The 20,930-nt window shown below is 35.9% G+C and overlaps 1 protein-coding gene across 21 annotated transcripts in view; it reads right to left on the bottom strand.

Moving 5' to 3' along the window:
• DLG2 (discs large MAGUK scaffold protein 2) overlaps nucleotides 1-20,930 on the bottom strand; it is a 1,033,591-nt gene that overhangs the window by 384,637 nt on the left and 628,024 nt on the right. For all 21 annotated transcript variants that reach the window (XM_042793331.1, XM_042793310.1, XM_042793308.1 and 18 more), the window contains one exon: nucleotides 14,098-14,148. In XM_042793331.1, coding sequence (XP_042649265.1) covers nucleotides 14,098-14,148 — 51 coding nt within the window. The remainder of the gene's footprint in view (nucleotides 1-14,097; nucleotides 14,149-20,930) is intronic.

Genomic DNA, 20,930 nt, shown 5'->3' with positions numbered 1-20,930 from the left:
ACTGCACTGTGCTTCATTATTCACTTTGAGTTGTGCATTTTTCGTACATGCACCCTGATTTCGAGTGAACCAAGATCTTTTGTATCTATAAATCACTTTTGCTAGTTAGCCATGGTATCTGGAGAGTAGATTTACCCCAGAAAATGCAATACAAGCAAAATGCTTGTTAAGCATAGCAAAATAGTATAACAGGAATGAAAATCTTACAATTTCCAAAGCATACATTTGTGTCTCATAACATCTGTCATTGTTTTTATTTCCTCTTCAGGTAAGCTGTTTTTGTCCAACATTTATTCTTATTTCAGAATTTTGTTTATTTCAAGTGTGTGTTATTTCAACCACTTTTTCTTGGCAGTTGTTTTTCAATGAGCATGTATTTTTCACAAATACATCACCTTTTCTTTACCCTTATTGAGATTTTTCTCTATCCCTCCTTCATGATAGCAATTAACAACAGTCATTATGCTATAGCAACTGAAATACCCTGTTCCTCAGAACAAGGAAATAAAAATATTTAATTTACAAATACAGTTTTGGAAAAATGTCACATTTTTAATTATGTCCAATAATTAAAGTAGGTAATCAATGTAGGTAATCAATGCCTCAAAGGTAATCTAAGACATATGACACAACTGGATCATTTACCTTGAACTCCTGCCTAATATAGGCTGTGGGACCTACTTAAATCATCTCTGGAGAAAAATATCACTTCATTCCACAATGTCTCTTCCCTATGCAGAGCAATGACTGCAAAAAGGAGACAAAAGACAGTATAGGTCTTGCAGTTTTCCCCCTTCTTACAGAAATTGAGCACACGTCTATTTCCTTGCATTCCCTGAGAACTTTTTTTTCAAACAAACCCTGTAGCTTTAATGCCTTCTTAATTAATCTCTTTTACTTTTCATAAAGCAAAATGAAGGATGGAGTAAAGGATGCTGTGTTGTTTGTGAGCATTTGGTTTGCCTTGCTGACCTCTCAAAAATATGCTCCATACACAGCCATGTGTCACATGTATACACTAATGTAGCTGAACCTGATCTTAACCACCAACATCCTGCTGTGTCCCCTGTCCTTCCCAAAATGTCCATTTTTGCCCTTTATCAGATTGGTTAGTGTTTGACAACCTTTTTTGAATTCATTAATATTCTCTTCTTCTTAGTACTTACATTATGCATTTTTTTTTTTTCCCCTGATCAGCTACCGTCTTTCTTGCTGCCTAACACCCTTTTGCCTTTCAGAAAACTTTCATCCAGTCCTCATTTTTCATTGCTAACCTAATTAATGTATGTATGTCCAGTCTCATCCTGTCTAAATTCAACATCAAACCATCAGCTCATGTTATTTCCTTCCAGGTAGGATGAAGAACACTTTCTTAAAGGTTATTTCTCATTTAAGTGCATGTTTCCTCTGACCAAGTCACACCTTCATTTCCTCCCCCGCAAGAAGCTAAACTCATGAAGCTTCCTGTGTCTCTCGCAAAGAGTGCGTTTTCCAGAGTCACAATAACCCTCAAGGCCTCTCCTAAAGACTCTTCAGATATCAGTATCTTTCTGAAGTAGAATTAAGCAAGATATTCCAAAAGTTTTACACATCAGGTCCCAAATCCTGTTGTATTCCACATGCCAAAGCCTGTTCTACTCTATAGTCCTCACTTATGCTCCTAAGGGCTTCACTAGACCTTTGGCTACACCACCAGACTGAAAATTTGTGCTTGTCTGATGACCAGCTAAGGGGGTCCAGGACTTTTTGCAGATTCATTTCTTTCCAGGCAGGAGTCTTTGATTTCATACACAGGCTGTATTCTCTTTTTTGACATATGACTCCAGATTTGGCCAGTTTATAATACCTAACTCTGTATTACGCAGGAGTCTGGCACTCCTTATATTCTGACCTACACAGATACCATGATGACTCACACCATCCCATTCGCTCTTTTTAAGTGCTGCCACAACATTAGCTCTTTCAAGACATTGAAATTTCTTCAGTACTCAAAGATCTTTTGGAAACTCAGCATGACAGATATAGACACTGTTCAACTAACTCCTTTAGAAATCAGGTTGGAAAATCAAGGCCCTAGCTCATTCTTGTAATCAAAAAAGGTTTGGGGCTTTATTCATATAGAGTTGCATTAGAGTCTAAGTCCTCACTACATTTTCATTTATCTGTTTTCCTTCCACCTAGTTAAACTAGCACTGAAGTTTCAGGAAGATCATGGTTTTCCTCAGCCTGTTTTGATAGATATTGCTCTGCTACTGGGAGAGATGAGTGATGGCATTGTTTGGAGGTGGAAAATCAGGGTAGACATTGAGTTTTTATTGCTTTTGTTACTTTAGCTCAAAATTTATAGCTCAAAGCAGTTACAGTTTCTTTTTGCTGTAGGCCTGCACACACACAAACATACTTGATTCACTCATTTCTCCCTCAGCCACATTACAATGAATACACCTAGAAATGTCATATACCTATTTTAAGTTTCCTCTCAGAAAGGCATTCCCCCCATTTAAATTATAACAGATCTCTAGATTTCCCATAAGAAAGCTTAATATGAAATCTCTAAATATACTCATTATAATGTAAGATGCATAGGTATAGCATCTCTCCTTGCTTAAAAATCCAATTTTGATTTAAATACTCAGTGTTTTAATAATCTTATTTATTTATTGACACAAACATGTGTAAGTACCTCATTGTGTAATGAAGCCCTATTTCTGCTTTAGAAATATAGTAAAAATATTTATTTGTCAAGTATGTATTTTATAACTACATTTCCCAATGTTCTGTATAAACTAATTATTCGTATTACATTTCTCATTCCTAAATAAATATTGGAAGGACAAGTAGTTAGTGCATATTTTTAGCATTTTTAAAAATCAAAGGGACATTTTAAGAATATAAAATTGCTATCTTCTTTCCGATTTTTCCTAAACTTCTCTAAGTTTTGCACTACTATTAAGATGCCTGATATCAATGGAATAGGTACTTTTCAATGTGTACTCTTCAAAGTGAACTTCAAAAAGTAGGTTACTAGACTACTGATTAGGATATGTGTATTTTCATGCTACTTTTACAGATGGCCTGCTTTTCTGTGCTTCGTTTCCCCATCATGAAATATGATAAAAACACTAGTTACATTTTCATCATCATCACAGTTAAGTGAAATATTTTCACTTTAAAACATTATTTAAGATTGGTAAGGATTAAATTTACAAGCTCATTTTTTTTCAGTGTGTTGTTTTGGTTTGGGTTTTTTTTTTTTTTTTCTCTATAGTTTAATTCCTTTTAATGGCAATATATGTATTAAACTTTCACAGTGAAAATATGTTACCAGGACCTCTCTTCTGTTTTGCAGGTGAGGTGTGGGAAATGTGTATTGTGCTCCAAGTGCAATGTTAAACTCTGCAAAATTAAAAACCACTCAAAAAAAAAATTATTCATAGAATTCAGTCAGAATTCATATATCACATTAAGCTGCATAAGATGACTTTCAAGACAAGCTTGAGACTCACCAGGTAGGTCACATTCTTAGGGTAAAACAGTATCTCGCAATATAAAACATGCATGAGCAGCATACAATTGCTTTTACTTACAGCTTCAGCATACTTGATGTTACCTTACCCATTTGACATCTAGTTGTGGTTTTAAACATAGGGACAAATTCAAGAAGAAATGGTCTACATCATGTAATACAAAAGAATCTCTAAATACTGCAAAGTGGGCCATTGTTCCTGCAAAACTATGTTGTAAAAATGTATACCAGATAATTCTTGATTGTTTTTTGACAAGAAAGAGCTTTTCTTCCCTTTATAGAGTCAGAGAGAAGCTGAATGGTAGTTGTAAGTGGAAGACAAATGATCATCTGACTGCTTCAAATATAACTGCATAAGAAGAGTAAATAACTGCAGTGCTGCATCCAAAAAGCAAATTGGAAATTTTTATTGTGATACTGTATTACTATGTTACAATGCATAGCAATGACAGTTGTGGAATTCAGTCTGGGTAAACTGGCAGATTATTTCCTCATTTTTCCCCCCTTTATTTATCTTCATCTTTGCAATGTCATTCCCTACCAAAGTGGCATACTGATTCCTCAAGGTTGAGTGGCCCTAATTTATGCATTACAATTGCTTTTAAATCAGTAACAAAAATGAAATACAGTTTTCTGCAATGCAAAACATTGCTCTTTCTGAAGAGACAAATCCAGTACATCAGAAATGCCTTTTTAAAAGTCCAGCCTTGAAAATGACCATCTTTGCTTCAAGATGATTACTATTATCTTCAGAATGATTCATTTTCTACCAGTAAATTGAGGTGCATCATTCTCATTTATTTAAATGTACAAATCATTTAAAATCTACATATTATTTACCAATGCCAATTGCAGAACTAAGTGAAAACTGAGTCAAATCACTTCTTTGTAGCTCTTTCATTTGCCATATTTTTTCCTCTGCTGCTTTCTCAATCTTTCTGAAAGAAGATTCCTACATACTTTCTTGGAAAAGACAGCATTCCAGATACACATACTACGCCTTTTTAGTATATATATACCCTCCTATTAGTGCTCCAGAAACTTTTATTCAGAACTGGTATGTTTATTTGGAAGTCACACTTGCAGCTCTGCTCATTAGTTACAAGTGCTGATTGATTTTAAGTATCGCAGGGTGGGACACTTCAGGTTTGCTTGGGTGATACACTTAGATTGATTTCTACTGGTAGGGTTTTATGCCAGTTACAAAAATCCAAACTGTGTGGAGTGGCATACCCATTTGTTTGCACTTCCTGAAAATTGGTACTCTATCCAAGCACTCAGAACACCCCTAAATCTCTGTTAAGCCCTCAAATCAATAAAGGATTTATTCATGCAAAATTATTTCCAGACAAAATTATTGCCTAGTAACAGCAGAAATGCTAAGCTGGAGGGAAAAGGTTTGCTTTCCTACATCAGCCTAGAGTATTAGGACGCAGCTCCAAAAGCTGCCCTGTTTCACTGTGCAAAACATTATCTATTGCACACTTAAGCACTCCTTTCAGAAACTGCATTATTCTGCAAGTTTAACTGTGTAAAAGTTCCCGCAAGCCACTGTGATTTGTACCTGCAGAGGGAGTTTCACTCTGCCCATATCACATTGTCACCCTGGGATGGCACAAGACACCTCTGGGATTTCTGCTCTGCTCTCATTGCCAAGTCAGCTTCCCAACCAGTCTGCGTTAGGTGCTCACTTTTCAAATATCAAACAGGAGTGAGATAAAGCTTGGACTTTGTCAGCTAAAGATAATAGAGGAAATAAGCCGAAAGGCCACATCTTAAAGAGCTACATCTAAAGCAAAGGCAATTTTCATGTAGAGCCATAAGTAATACAAAAAGGCAGCAGAATTACTCAGTACAAACTATGTGGTGAGAGCAAGCGAGTTAGGAAACAAGAGAAAGGCAACAAATTAGTGATATTACCTGAAAAATAAGATAGCAATATAAAAATAATTTAAAAGAAACAGCAACAGAACACTGCCTCTTGGCAGCTATGACTTGCATGAAAGAACTTTTCACAGAATAGTTAACTCAAGGTCTTAGTGATCTTAGCAAAGTTAAAGGGATAACTTTCAAGTAGAGATGAATATGAATAATTATTTTTCTTGTACTCACATTGGTGAGTTTTGAACTCTTAAATAAATGCTGCTTAACTTTTCAACTTTTTTTCATTTTTGATATGGAATATACAACTTTACCACTACTGGGGATTTTTTTTTCTGCAGTTGATTTTTAATTTTTGACTATCACTTTCAGAATACTTTCTAGTATTGTGTTAATGCCTTCTTTCTAGTATCTGTATTTTCTACTGACATGCTTTCCCTGAACAAATTCCCTGTGAGTTTTTAATGCGGAGAGTGTAAGTAACTTCAAGCTTGCAATACAATATATTGGAGAATTCAATTTCTTTTACTCCTTTGGGAACAAAATGGTTCAGTGTGTTGAGTGACTCTTAATAAATTAAAAAAAAAAAATTAAAAAATCTCCAATTTTCTTCTTCTTCTTGAGCATTCTTCAAATATTAAAATTATTTTGAAAACACTAAAATACCACAGTGAGCTTTCATAACAGAATATTCAGTTATTTTAAATTTCTCACACAACAAGAAAATTCTCATAATCATTCCTGGACCTGAGGACTCATTGAAATAAATTGTGAACCCCTCAGCTAAAGAAATACCCAGAAACCACTATATGAATTACTGAAACCAGTGAATACATTGACATTCAAAAATAAATATACAAATGAATAAAAGCATAATTCATAATAATAAAATTATTCTTTGCCTTGGAAAACTTGAATCATTGAGTGTACACCCAAACTATGCATTTTTTTTCTATCTGAAATATAAAGCTAGCGCACATGTATAGAAGGGGACATCCTTCACTGACATAATGCCATTAGAGGAGTTTGAATGGCTTTGCAGTAATAAATCCAAGGAAACCCACTATTCTAATTTAACTGAGCTAGTACCCATGCAATGCTTCTCAGACACTTATATTTAACAGCAAGATTCTAAGATAACAATATGAAAATATGATTTTCTTTGATAGGCACTCAGAGTGAGCTAAATATATAGTATTATTTCAGCTTCTTTTCCTAATCACAGTGTAGTAGTTAATTTTTTTCCCCCAGTCATTTATAGCCTTTTCCCTTCTTTGGTCTCCCCTTTTGTGGCTTTGCAGCTTTCCTGTTGTGCTTGTTGGGATGAGAAGTGCTGCAGCTCCACAGCTGGGACAGGAGGTACCCTCTGCCAGCTGTAGCAATGATGAAATGCATAGGGCAAGTCTTCCTTATAAGCAGAGGCTCAGTGGGAAGCCACATGCTTTTTTAGCACTTGCGCTGGATAACTCAAACTATTCCGGCAATGCGTATTGTGAAGCAGTCCAGATCATCCCTTTCTGTAGAGGACATTAAACAGACTAGTCCTCCAAGTACTATCACTGCTTTCAGGACAACTGTGGGCAGCTCACCCGTTCTACTCCACCACACTCCCAATCTGTAGCAATGCAATTGTTAACAGCAATGACAATAAATAAAAATATTCTGTTCACAACTCTAAGAGGGAGTTATAATATTAGCAGCCAGTCCTTCACTTCTCTAACCAACAGATTTCAGTAAGACAACTGCGTGGGTTTATTCAATTTCCAGTCCTAGCCACTGAATGTGGAGAATGACAACACCACCAGGCAGGAGCTTCCACCCCTCAAAAGGTACAGTCCTCCCTCTCCAGGCTTTTCTGCCTTTCCACACATACTCCAGACTGGCACCTTCTGTACCTCTACCAAGCACCAGTGGAACAGGCCCCCCGAAGACATGAACAGCTACAGCCAATAATAGTTTCAGTGTAATGACTCTGTGACCGAATAAGAACAAAGAACAAAGTTTTCCAGTGTCTAGCTATATTTTGGGTGCCAAACTAGGGCTGCTCTGAGGTGACAAAGTCACATGGTTTGGGTGAGTAATGTTACAAAAAAATCAGACTATTCCAAGGAATCTTAATTTAGGTCATTGAACTAAAGCAACCAAATTCTGCAGTTGTTTTGGAAAATGTTGACCTGGTATTTCAGTGTCACATTAGCAGGACTGCACACCAGGCTCCTTCAGCTTCTTTCATCAGCTCATTCCTGCACAGCCTAAGGTCAAAGCAAAATCTGGTAAGGCACAAGAGATGAAAGGAGAACGCAAACCTTGCTTAAGCATCGCATCAAAAGTCCAGTGAGTCTGCCCTTTCTAATCTTTACAAACCTCTCTGAAGGTAAACAGGCACTAACACAACTACAGACGTCAACTCTAAACTAAAACATGATTGGAATTAGAAAACATAAGAGAATTTCCTGCACAGTGATTGAATGCACTACACCTGTATTTTCAAGGATCTTCCTTAATTTCTTTTTTCATTTCACAGAACATTGTGTTATACATACACAGAGAAATACACTGCAAAGACTCTACAGGGATACCCAAGAGATCAGTTTTTCAAATTGTCTGCACAATAATAAAAAAAAATGGGATTCATATTTTCTGTTTGTTGATAACTCAGCTCCATACATACATACTTCTGCCTCTTCTTGTAGACAGTCTATGCTGGTCCCTTCCAGGAAAACATTCCTGTGGGTGAGCTTTATTGCAATAAACACCCACAGGTCACTACTATAAACCTGTTATAAACTAGTCAATAAGAAGGATTCTGCCTTTGAATTACATTTTTTTTCAGTCTGAGGCTGCAAGAGTAACTACCACTTACTCTCACTTAGGAAGCAGGCACAGCCTAGCAGAGAAGGAACGTAATAAGGGCACCCAGTCATAAAGCTTTCAACACTGAAGAAAACATCTGCAGTTCTGCAGAAATAAACACTCAGAGAGCAGCACTGCATTTGGAAGAGCTCAACAGGTACCTGAGGGACACACACTTTAAAAGATTTACTTTCTCCTGTTGGAATATGTCAGAACATTCCACTAAGGCTATTGATTTGTGCACTCTGGGTTCTCAAAAGTCTATGGCATAAGCTCTTAAAATTTGAAAATACCTTTTCTTAGCGGCCATTTCTTGACCACTTGCTTCCACTCTGTTATTTCTGGAGCACATGAAGGAGGACATTCCTGGCACTGCAATGTCCTACAGTTTCATTCCTGAGAGGTCTAAGCATACTGATGCATGAAAAGCTGGTGTCTAAAAACTTTGAAAAAAGGCAGAAAACAGGTATGCTACTGATTAATAGTGAAAAGCTTATTTTGGAGACATACAAGCAGTCATCTTGGTGGATAAGGAGCTGGACATGAGCCAGCATTGTGCACTCACAGGCCAGAAAGCCAACCATGTTCTGGGCTGTATCAAGAGAAGTGTGGGCAGCAGGTCGAGGGAGGGGATTCTCCCCCTCTGCTCTGTTCTGGTGAGACCCCCCTGCAGTGTTGTGTCCAGCTTTCCCCAACATCAGAAGGACGCAGACCTGCTTGAGTGGGTCCAGAGGAGGCCACGAAGATGATCAGGGGACTGGAGCACTTCTCTGTGAGGACAGGCTGAGAGACTTGAGGGTGTTCATCCTGGAGAAAGGAAGGCTCCAGGAAGACCTTAGAGCTGCCTTCCAGTGCTTAAAAGGGGCTTATAAGAAAGATGGGGACAAACCTCTTTGTAGGGTCTGCTGAGATAGGACAAGGGGTAATGGTTTTAAACTAAACAAAGGTAGATTTAGACTAGATAGAAGGAAGAAATTTTTTATGATGAGGGTGGTGAAACCCTGGAATTGGGTTGACCAGAGAGGTGGTAGATGCTCTATCCTTGGAAACATTCAACGTCAGGCTGGACAGGGCTCTGAGCAACCTGATCTAATTGAAGATGTCCCTGATCATTGCAGGGGGGTTTGGCTAGATGACCTCTAAAGGTCCCTTCCAACCCAAACTATTCTATGATTCTATGATCTCTGTCAAAACAAGATAGATAGATTGATTGATCAATTTATAAGACAGAGTCAAATTAAAATCCTTGTGTCACTGAATACAACTGAATTCCCACTGCTCTTCAGTGTTCAGTGGAATACACCTCTTTATATTTTTGCAAACTTCTGCATTTGCACAAAGGGAATTACTGATAAAAACAGCAGTACAGTACTACACGGTAATAGTACAGTAGTAATTATTTGTTATGATTACAAGGTACCACAATAAATAAAATCCCAGGCCTGAAATAAATTCCTTACTCTACCAAAATGTATGAGGATTTTTTTTTCCGCTGTTTCCTCAGGATTTTTAAATGTTAACCTTTAAGTTTACTTAGGATTACAGTTTTAGCCTTTATAGTTCATATATGAATAGATCCTTGAATTTAGTGGAAATGTGGAAAGCCAATCTTTTAGAGAACAATAATTTTGAACTAGAAAAATTAAATCTCATAGCACTTGATGTCACTGAAATGTCAAGTCAAAGGAAAGAAGAGGGAGTAGATTTTCAGTCTCTCCATTGAACAGAGTATGTAGTGGGTACAGGATAAAACTTATCAGAGTAATCACAGAATACTCCCAGATAAATCACTATTAGGAATTTACTCTTTTGGAATATCTTTAACTTTATTTTCTAAGGGTATAATTATGTTAAGTGAATATCCATATATGTCTCTCCTTCAACTTGAGTAAGCCCAATAGCCAATTGCAACCAAATCTGGAAAAGCCAGGAGGAAACAAAACAGTAAGTTCTTAAAGACTTTGTAAAACAATGTGGTTCATTAAAAACAGAGACATTCTGCAGTGTGACCTGAATTGTTAACATAGGACAGAGAATCCACAGGACTATGAAAGAAAAAGAAGTAGAGACACTTCATTCACGTCTCAACTTTGGGAAGATTTTCAGTCTGAGCTCGACCTGTTGATACACCAAGGTCAGTCAATTTCATGATGCAAATGCACTGGGAACTAGATGTCTTTAATTTCACTGTTGATAAAATTAATTTTTTTCTAAGCAGTCTGTTCCACAAAAAGTAATAATTTTACTTTTATACAGATACAGAATGAAAATAGGTGCTGAAGCATCAAAAGATTCTGTGAAAACAGCTTTACTAACCATAACTGCCCTCTTTTTCTGTAACATCTGAAGAACAGTCAAGGTTAGATGAGCAAAAAAGTACTGAGATCTTAACTCAGATGTCTAACTCAGCATGAATCCAACATGAATCATCAAGTGATCCACTGTCTGTCTTTACTCTTCTTGAAGGTAACTATTGATATTGGCTGATATTCCATCAACATCTATTAGAATCCTCTCTTCAGCATATATCTCTAAGCACAGCGCTATACCAAGGAGTCAGTCAATTAAAACTTTCCTCTAGCTTAGAGAAGTTAAACTAGGCTTTGTCACAGAATCTATTCAGTTATCTCTTACACTGACCATTGACTTACAAGTGCAAATCAATCTCTTGATAGCACTGGATAAATTTTTCAAGTCCTGTGGTAATGGGAGACTAGCATCACTGCACGAATAGAGTCATTTTATGTGGAGTTTCCTTTTGATGTTATCTTTAATATTAAATCTAGAACAAGGTAATGGCTTATTTTAATTAATTTTGTCTAAGTGTGCATTTGGGCATTGTCATTTTTTTACAAATCAACAAGTTCTAGTCTACATCTGGATCTGCATTTTATGCCTGTAAGTTAGTAGAGAAACTCACACATTCTTGGAGGTAGTTGAAGAAATTAAAACTCTTTTTTTTTTTTTTTTTTTTTTTTCAAGGGTAGAGAATTTGTTTGATTACTCTTAACTGTGTAATTGTGTTACTCAAGTAGGTTGTTATGAGAGCTCTGAATGAGGATCACTTACTTAACAGTGATTCTTCTGGGCTCAAGGATTGGTGATGGTGACTGATAAGTGGTTGGCACAACAGAAGAAGAGTAAAAGAATAAGAGCATGCCACTAAGGAGCGGGCTGGCAGAGATGTACTTACAACTTGCTTAAATCCTGGAACAGCACTGATCACAGCTTTAAAGTGGATCTGCCTCAAATTTATCATCTTTGTGAGCTCTCACTGAAGTCTTTTAAGCTCAAACCCAAAATCTTGTTAAACTGTAAACTAGGACACAACATTTTAAATAGAAACGACTGAACAATATTACGTCAAAGAGCAAAAAATAAAAAAGCTTTCTACACAAGCCCACTGTATCCTTACAGTCATTTCTTGGTATGACAGCTGGGTCTCAGGCATCTTGATGATGCTCAGCAAACTCTGCACTGTCCATCCCCCCAGTCCCTTACCAGGGTTTCATTTTGGTATTTCTGAGACCCTGCTGCTCTTCTTCCCAGCTCCACATGGGATATATTCTGCCAACATGCACACAGTGGTCCTCTGTTACCCCAAGGTATGGAGCCATCTCTTCATCCTGGCTTAAGGATCATACCTAAGCCTCTTCAGGAATGCATCCCACAAATTCATGTTCACCTATGGATGAAGGTGACCTCCTACAATTCAATTAATGGTGTCCTTCCCAAGTCGATAGAGACTGGAAAATGCTCTGAAATATTCAATCCTTTACCACCTTCCTTTTCATTTTGTTATTTAAAAAAAAAAAAAAAAAAAAAAAAAAAAAAAAAGGAGAAAAAAGTGCAAAGTGCAAAAGCCCTAATACACCTTCAACCAATTTATCTTTTATATTGTAAAAGCTTTTAAATTATATTGACTACTTCAAAATGTGAAAAAAGGACATGAAGTAAATACCCGATGGCTTGGGGGATGCAGGATTCTGTAGCTTGGATTGGATAACTGGACTAAAATGCAAAGTTTATTACCAACTGTTTGATATGGTCAAACTACATTTTTATCTCTCAACAGCAGCAACCTTAATACATTTTGCAGCTTTCACATTAAATACAGAGAGATGATTTTCCATCTAATTTTTAAAAGCAGTTTTGTGGAAGAAAATGGGTGATCAACATGGAGAATGTCTCTCATCTGAAAATGCTTTTAGTCTAACATAAATGACAGCTATTTAAAGGCAATCACTTGTGTTTTATATCTCACACAAAAACGAGCAGACACAGTACCCTGCCTTTGAGACTAAACACTGATACATGTGACAGAACATTTCAAGCAGTAATAATCAGAAGCTACAGATTTATCAGCATCTAGAAAACAACTGAAATATCCTCCATTAAAATTTGTAGCTTTTTTTCCTATTGTTCAGTCTTTAACTGATATTATGTTATATTATATTATGAACAATTATCTGCATCAGATAGGTATAAGGGATGCAAATCACATTTGTTCTGCAGTGTGTACACTGATAACTTACACATCTGTTAAAAATAAAATGGTTTTCAAAATATCACCCAGGAGGCACGTGTTCTGTTCAGTGACCTTTGAAAACTCTAGTCCAATGAATAACTAGTGATGCGCAAGTAAGTTGAGAGACAGTAGATAAAAAATGCCTATAACCTTATATGCTATCTGTTATGAGGATGGCTAAGGTAAAAAGATACATTGCTCTTTCATAATTTGCCTGAGAGAGCAAATCAATGAGAACTTAAACTTGTATCCTGTTAAGTTAAATGTTTATGGAATTCATTATCCTGGACAATTAAAAATACAACATGTAGAAAAAGTGCAATGAATTGTATAATCTAAGTATCTAATTTAATGTTAGTTTGCTACCTTACAGGCATTTGTTCATATGACATCAGTCACATCTTGGTAAATCCGGCCTTGCATTCAATCATTTTATGCAGAAAGAAGCCGAACTGTGTTTGCTTCAAGATGACAAAACTTCACATTATAAAGAGGTTGGTAGAATATTGAAGGAATTCAACAGTGACAATCTTGCATGCATTAGAAATCTTTGTAAGCACTATGACACATGACAAAGCTTAGAGTTTTTTTTCTTATACAATATGTGGTCAATCTGGTCTTGATCCTGTGGCAAAGAAAGTCCACAGTCTAAAGAAAACAGTTACATTACCAAAAGGCAAGGAAAAAACACCAAATCCAGGAAGATATGATGCAGTGCAAATTTTAAATCTCTCTCCTTTTTTTAATGCTACTTTTAAACCACACCATCAGCAAAGCCTTCACTGCCAGCCCTGATTATAGCTCACATAATTCAGACTTGCATAAACATATCCTTTACACATAGATATGTTCTATAGCTTTTATATAGTCACTTGAACATTAAAACCACTTATGCAATTTTTGTTTTATAGTGTAAAACTACATGTCTTCTATTATGCACACATAAAAGGAAATGAAGGTGGTTAAAAGAGAAAAGATGCCATAATTCCAGTTCACAAGTTAAAAGGGAGTTACCAAATCGCACAAGCTCTTCCCAATAATCAAATGCCTAGTTGAGCACTGATATAGTTATAGGAAGAAAAGCATTCTGGATACTGGTCTGCAAGTAGCTATATCTGAAGCTTCTTAAAAACATGAAAGGGTTATCCTGTTGTATCACTCACATTTTCATAGTTTATAATAGAGTAGACATCTTTATTCAAAATATAAATAATTTTATTCTTAACCATTTTTAATTTCATAAGTAATTTCATTATTTTTATTACAGATCACATTTTTTTCTTATAAGAGAAGAACAAATTATACTTACCCTCTCCAAAGTAATTTCTTCAAACTCATATTCAATTTCTGTTCCATTGACCTAAAGAAAATAAAATCAGAAAATTCATTAAATGCACGTGGAAGGTAATTTTGTAGGGATATTGTACAGGTATTATAGTAAGATCAGCTTACTGAAGCACATTTTTGAGCACATAGGTGACGCTATCTAAATTATAGCCTACTTAGCTGCCCTTTGTCTTGAATGGCATGTAATCAAGCCTGTAAACTTGAAAGGAGTAGAAGTTCAGTATGTAAAACACTGAAATAATGGATAACTAAGTCACTTACATAATACAACTGATATTTGATGTAGTGTGTTTGTGGACTTGGTGCAAATGTTTAAATAGTTTCCAAGGTAATAATGTCATGTCAGAAACTGAAGACCTGTTTCTAAAAATTATTCTCACAAAAGGAAGAAAGATTAATTATTCATTGCCTTACGAGTCCAATTTACTTTGTAATACAACAACAGACAGGAAATTCATAGTACTTATGTAAAAATCACTCACTGATACATATACTGAAATACATCTTGTTTACTATATTAACCTAGGGCAAGAACATGATAGAGGACCTTTGCAATAGACAGCTGAATAGCAAGACAACACAGAATGATAATGTTATTCTTACGCTGAGTTTCAGTGTCAAAATAAATTAAGCTACAAAATGTAGAGCACCAAAATGGATTGCACTGGACAAGAAATCTATCAGCTGAAGACATGACACTGATTTAAGCAGTTTTCTGAAACCTTGTTCCACTCTGACATGGATTTTTTCTGTCCCTCTAGGCAACTCACTTAACATCCCCTTCTTAGTTTCCTCATTTCTTAAAACCACATCGGAGAAAGCTACAAAAGCTGACTATATTGTAAATAAATTGCAGAGTAATGAAAATACTTCTATTATTAAAATCTCTGAAGAATTTCAAAGTGTCCCTTAACTACAGCTAGTCAGCATTTTTTTTATTTAGACAGGAAATATTGATTAATCAAAAATGATAGATATCGTCCATGAATCATACCATTTTATTTTTTGTGATCATAGGATATTTCCTGGAAAACAGTTCTGCTTTAGTGCTTTACTTAATTTATATTTAATGAAAAAAACCTCTAAAATGTAAGAGCAAAACTGAAGCATTAATATTGACCTAATCTTGGAGGAACAAATGTGTTATTTCTCAGAATAAGAACATTTATTACTCTTCCCTACTCCCAGCTGCTATTTTTTTTTATATTAGCTTTCTAACTACAATCACAAAACACTGTACACAAATAATTCTTTTTCTAGTCAAGCACCTTTCAAATGTAATTAGGTATTTCTCTTGTGAATTTTATAACTAGGTACATGTATCTACCAAACAAAAGCTTCCTATAAAAGCCAACAACTATTTAATTTGTCTAAAGTTCAAGATCTGATAAACCATGAAAACAGTAATAGAAATACAATCTCCAGAATCTGTGTTCAGAAGGAAGGAAGGAGAAGGAGAAAAGTCCAAACAAATAACCCATGCTTAACAATGAAACAAAACCACAGCAGCAATGAATAAAATGTTCAGTACATACATAATATTTGTATCTTTTACATTATTACAATCTGGTAATCACATTACACTAGACTAAAACCAGGTATGAACAAAAATTTTACTACAGGAGATTTTCCTGTTCTATGTTATCACTTCTTTTTGCATAGACTTTTTTGTTAATATAGGCAACTTACTAGGTATGAACAGCTTTATAGCTATTCCATTTTTCATCATTTCTTGTCTAATGATAATGAAATCAAAGCCATCTATATGTCTCTGTTTTCATGAACTTCTCTTTCATCTTAGGTTGGTGGATAGCTCTGATCTATGTCTTCAATTCTTCAGTCTTGCTCTATAAAGCTGTCTTTGCTTCACTGCTTATGATCACTTTTCCTTTGCATTAAAAACTCATTAGTGCAGCAAAATGAGAAAAAGAGGGACATGAGAAGTGAGCAACCTCTGTATAAAGATGAAAGGAGAAAACACAAGCTGAATACTCAATTTGTATTTGCACACAAACAATATCTTGATTATGGTCATCTGAAGGATTCGTTTTATCATCCACAGCTACCATTCCAGAAAGGTCTTCAGTTCAAATCACCATTAATCACAGCAGAGATCCATTATCAGGTTCCACAGCAGTGGGGATGATATGAATTAAAAAACTGATCTTGATCCAACTCTTTTGTTATTTAAGCATCTAAATCTACATATGCAGTTCACAGCCCTGTTTTTCTTGTTGGTTGCTCAGAAGACCAATGCAGTCATTTTGTAAAGGATCTAATAAGATATTGCACCTACCTGAGGCAGGTGGAATTATGATGTATGCAGTCCTATTCATTGCTAGCACCATTTTATTTCATATTTAGACTCTCTGGCTGCACCTACACTGCTAAATTAGAGTCAATTTTCAGCCAAGTCTCAGTGCTTAAGGCTGTTTCTGTCTGGAGCCTGCTGGAAACAAATAGCCAAGGAGTGAGCCAACAGTTAAACAGGAAGAGAATCATGGCTCTAGTGCTGGAACTGGCTTGTCAGTCCTCTCATTTAGCAGCATACGGACATACCCTCTGGTTTTGTCCATTTTAACACTCAGGCCTGACAAAGCACCTGAACAAGCTGTCTGAACCTCCAACCTAAATTTCTTGCACATAGTGGAAACCTGTTCCTACGTCTCTCTTTACATGACTTTTCTGAATTCTGCTTTTATATCACATTGCAGCAAGAACATACAGCAGTATTTACTATGGCCTGTATGCTTTTATATGACTGAAAAAATTTCAAACATTTTCATATGGTTTTCTCTTCTCCTCCACAGTCAAAGAAATCATCATAATTTCCAAGTCAGTTTGGGAATATTCTTTCCCACATTTCAGGTGTGCAAGGTTGACACAACAGATAACTTTATTCTCAACTAAATTCTGATATTTATATTGCTGAAATGTAAGAATCTAGCTCTCTTTATACTCAGTGAGAAGAAACAGGCACTTCTAGGTCTCAATTTATTTCATCCTACACTAGAAATCTCAGTTATCTTAGATGAATTGTGTCCCTGACGTTTCCTTTCACTACATACAGAGTCTGAAAATGAAGCGTAAAGCTTGGTGAGCACTTCCCTTAAATCTGTTTTCTCTGAATTACTCCTAACTATAGACTGGTAACAAAGTTCTGCTTAAGGGATGCCATATGTCTTTCATAAATACACACTAGTGAAAGGCCATATCTGTGGTTTAGCAGCTTTTCCAACTGCTTTTTGGGGCTTGTCTGCACCTGTAACTGGCAGCACATGCACAGCATGATATACAGCACCTGCTCCCACAAGCCCAACTGGTTAGGATGTCCACAAGGAACAATTCAGTCTCTCCCCTTCCCTAAAAGCTCAAAGCCAAAATACATTGCTGTTGGTGTCTCTGATCCAGGATGCTGACAGGCCTAGAGACTCTGGCAGAAGTGGGTAAGAAGTGCACAAGATGAAGTCCGTGGGAGGGCACAATCAACCACGTCCTTTCTTCAAGGCACAGGGTCTGGAATCAAAATATGTCTCATCCAGGAACATGGATTATTGCCAGCAGGACAAAAAAAGATACTGTTGACCAGGACAAAATACATAAGCCCTGCATGAGGAAGAGTTCAACACAAAACCTTTAGATAACTTTGAGGGCCTTCTTTGCTCTGCTGTTCAGGAACAGCATCACCAACATACACTTCTGATGCAAGAAGACTTCTCAGTCTCCTGACCTTAAGTAAGTTCATGATCCAGAGTGTGATAATCTTACAGCTCCTGTAGAATAAATTACCATAATTCAATTAAGTCCCAATGTTTAAAGCAACTACTTGCAAAGGCGAGGTAACAGTTGCCTTTCATTTACAGCTGCACTTGTTACACTTGAGGACTCCCAAACTTTTGACAAGAAAATGTCTTTAAGAAAGAGATGTAATGTATGGTAACTACCTAGATTCCTGCATTCAAAAGAGATTTCCTGGTGAAGCTCTGGTCACTACTAGAGTTCACTCTAAGAAGAAGACACTAGTCATCTTCAGATGACATGTTCTTTCAACAGAATGAGAAATAAGGAACAGGTAGAAAAAGGGTTTTATAAATTATTTTGTGAAAAACCTGAAATAAAGCCCAGCACACAAAACACAAAAATAAGGAACTGACAATCTCAGATTTGTTTGTTCCTTTATGTAAAGAATTTTACACTGACTTTCCAGGAAGTTTCTCTCATTTAATGCAGTTTTAGGATGACATACACAGCTGTAATAGTCCCTTAACTAAAATCAGTTCAACAGATTGTGATAGATTCCCCAAATCCTTCAGAAAAACATTCGGTTAGGTTTTTAATTTTCACATACTCTGTCACTTTGTTAAGACTTTAATAGATACGTTTTTTCTCATAATAATATTTTGATACTCTTTTTATACTTATGCATTTATTTGTTATTTATTTGTTAGACCTGTTTACACTCAAACAAGTAAGCATTGCCTAATTCTTTCTTGCTGTACTTCTACAGATCTACAACTGCATCCACCCACTCAATAAGATAAAGATGTCATCATATGAATTTTAATGATAAGGACTGTACTACAATAGTGGCAACAACAGCATCAAAATACTTACAATTGTTACAACTATAATATTTCAAAACCACCACACCTATCCTTTCTAATAAAATTTATGTCATTAGAGCTGTTTGTTATGCTTAGTCTTATCTTCAAGAAGATATTGTCTTGCCTAAAAATTACACCATCTGTAGACTTTTATTACAAACAAAACCCATTTTAATTATATTTAATTGGATATTGTTTTTCAACTGTCTTCAAGAAAGAAGACTACTTTTATTATCATATGCATCAGAAGATAACTACCCTGCCACTGATTTTCACTCAACATGCAAATTTTATTCTTCTGGCTGTATGGTTTCACCAGTTGCCTAACCACCCAAACCTCACCAGAATATAAGATATCCAAATTCTTGTTGAACAAGTAGCCCTAGCATATATTTGTCCTTCAAAAATTTCCAATTTTCTGCATAATTAAGACGGTCCATTTACATTTCAGAATCATCAAGGACAATTGGGTAATTTAATGAGTATAAGATTTAAATAGCCCTTCATGATTTCTGTTTTATCAGCAAAGCCAAAGCATGATTCTTATTTAGTTATTTGCCATCTCAGGATTTAGGTTATTTCTTCATTAACTGTCAAAGGAAACCTGCTGATGTGCTTTTGATATTATTATCCGAAAGCATTAAAAATTTCCTTTCTTACTGCATATAAACATACAGAAAACACTCTCCTGTGCTCTCTGATTTCAAATACAATTTCAAGATGATTTTGTGTTTTCAAACTGTCCTAAAGAGGCTTCCAGAAAATTTTTCTTGCTGCTCCTCTCTATCTAGGGGAGTGAGTTAATTTTATGGGCTTTTTATAGAAGATACCCCAGATCAATTTTTAATCACAGTGCGCAACTAAGCACACTTGCTTCTTTTCACCCATAGTTCATTTAGGAAACAAGGACAATATGTTAAGGTTTTTTAATTAAAATTTACCATAACCTAAAACTTTCTTGTCATAATATGAATGTTCTGGTGTAAAGAATGAAGTGTGAAAGACGATATGGTTTTGAAAGAAATCTATACTTTATCAGGAATAGGTCTTACAGTATATGTGTAACTGATTTGTGGATCCTTCCACATATGCCTACAGAGCATTCAATCATCAGTCATTGTACAGCCTTTAGGGAAGATACCACAATTAGCAGAGCTCCAAGAAGCCAAATCCAGCTCTGGTCAACACCTGTAAAGATCTGCAACACAGTCGTGATCAACTTGTACCCTGCTCAAAGAGTGCTTTTTTTGCCCATTCTTTTCTTCTTAGAGATCTCTTATATCCTTCTCCATGTCTTAATTTTTAGTCATCCATCTTCTTCACTGTGTACCATACTCATCCTTTCCTCTCTTTCTTCCTCCCTCACTGTTACTCTGTGTTTTCTTTTCATTCTCTTAGAGAAAGTACCCATTTAGCAAGTAACCATTATCACTCTTCTCTGGTTGATTCCCAAATCCCTGATTTTATCTTACTCTACCTCATTTCTCAAATCTTGTTCAGAACAAAATAATGTTTTCTGTATCTATTGTGAATCACCATCCCCTAGCTCTAATCACAAATTCTCATGTCTCCACTTCAGCTCCCACTGCTTTCTCTGATTTTCATTCTTTTCATGTTTTTTACTTGTTTCTTCCTTCTTACTACCTCCAGTCTTTTCTTCTCTCACACACAGATGCACGCACATACATACATACCAAATTAAGCATGCTTTATCCAAACCCACTTCATCCAAAGGATTACTCATGATTAGCTTTTCACATTCTCATCTTTTCCAACTAAACTTTTAACATAATCTGCCACAACTCCTATTAATTCACTCTTATACTCCATGTACCTTGATTCCTTTCACTAGTATGCTTCACGTGCTTAACCATAGTTTCAAAATTTCATCAAAATAAAGGGTTCTCTTCTGATTTCTCCTACTTGCTGCTCTAACTTCTCACAATCCCTTCCCCTTCTCAGCAGCAATTTAGATTTATTTTCAGCTGTTTTGTTTCCATAGGTCTGACACTTTCTACAGACCAATAAAATATATATCTTGATACCCTCCTCCTAGGTATTCTTGTTATTTTATGTGGCTTACATGTTATGTAATAACACTCTGATCTTTACAATGTTAGCCATCAAATTTTCCTTCGTCTTCTCATTGCTATGTCTATATTCTGATATTGGCCGTATACACCCCATAATA

The sequence above is a fragment of the Tyto alba genome, unplaced genomic scaffold, assembly GCF_018691265.1.
Source record: "Tyto alba isolate M040663 unplaced genomic scaffold, T.alba_DEE_v4.0 Super-Scaffold_2, whole genome shotgun sequence".
Lineage (NCBI taxonomy): Eukaryota > Metazoa > Chordata > Aves > Strigiformes > Tytonidae > Tyto > Tyto alba.
Note: the sequence above shows the minus strand (reverse complement) of the source record. Positions and strands in the feature narration are given on the sequence as shown.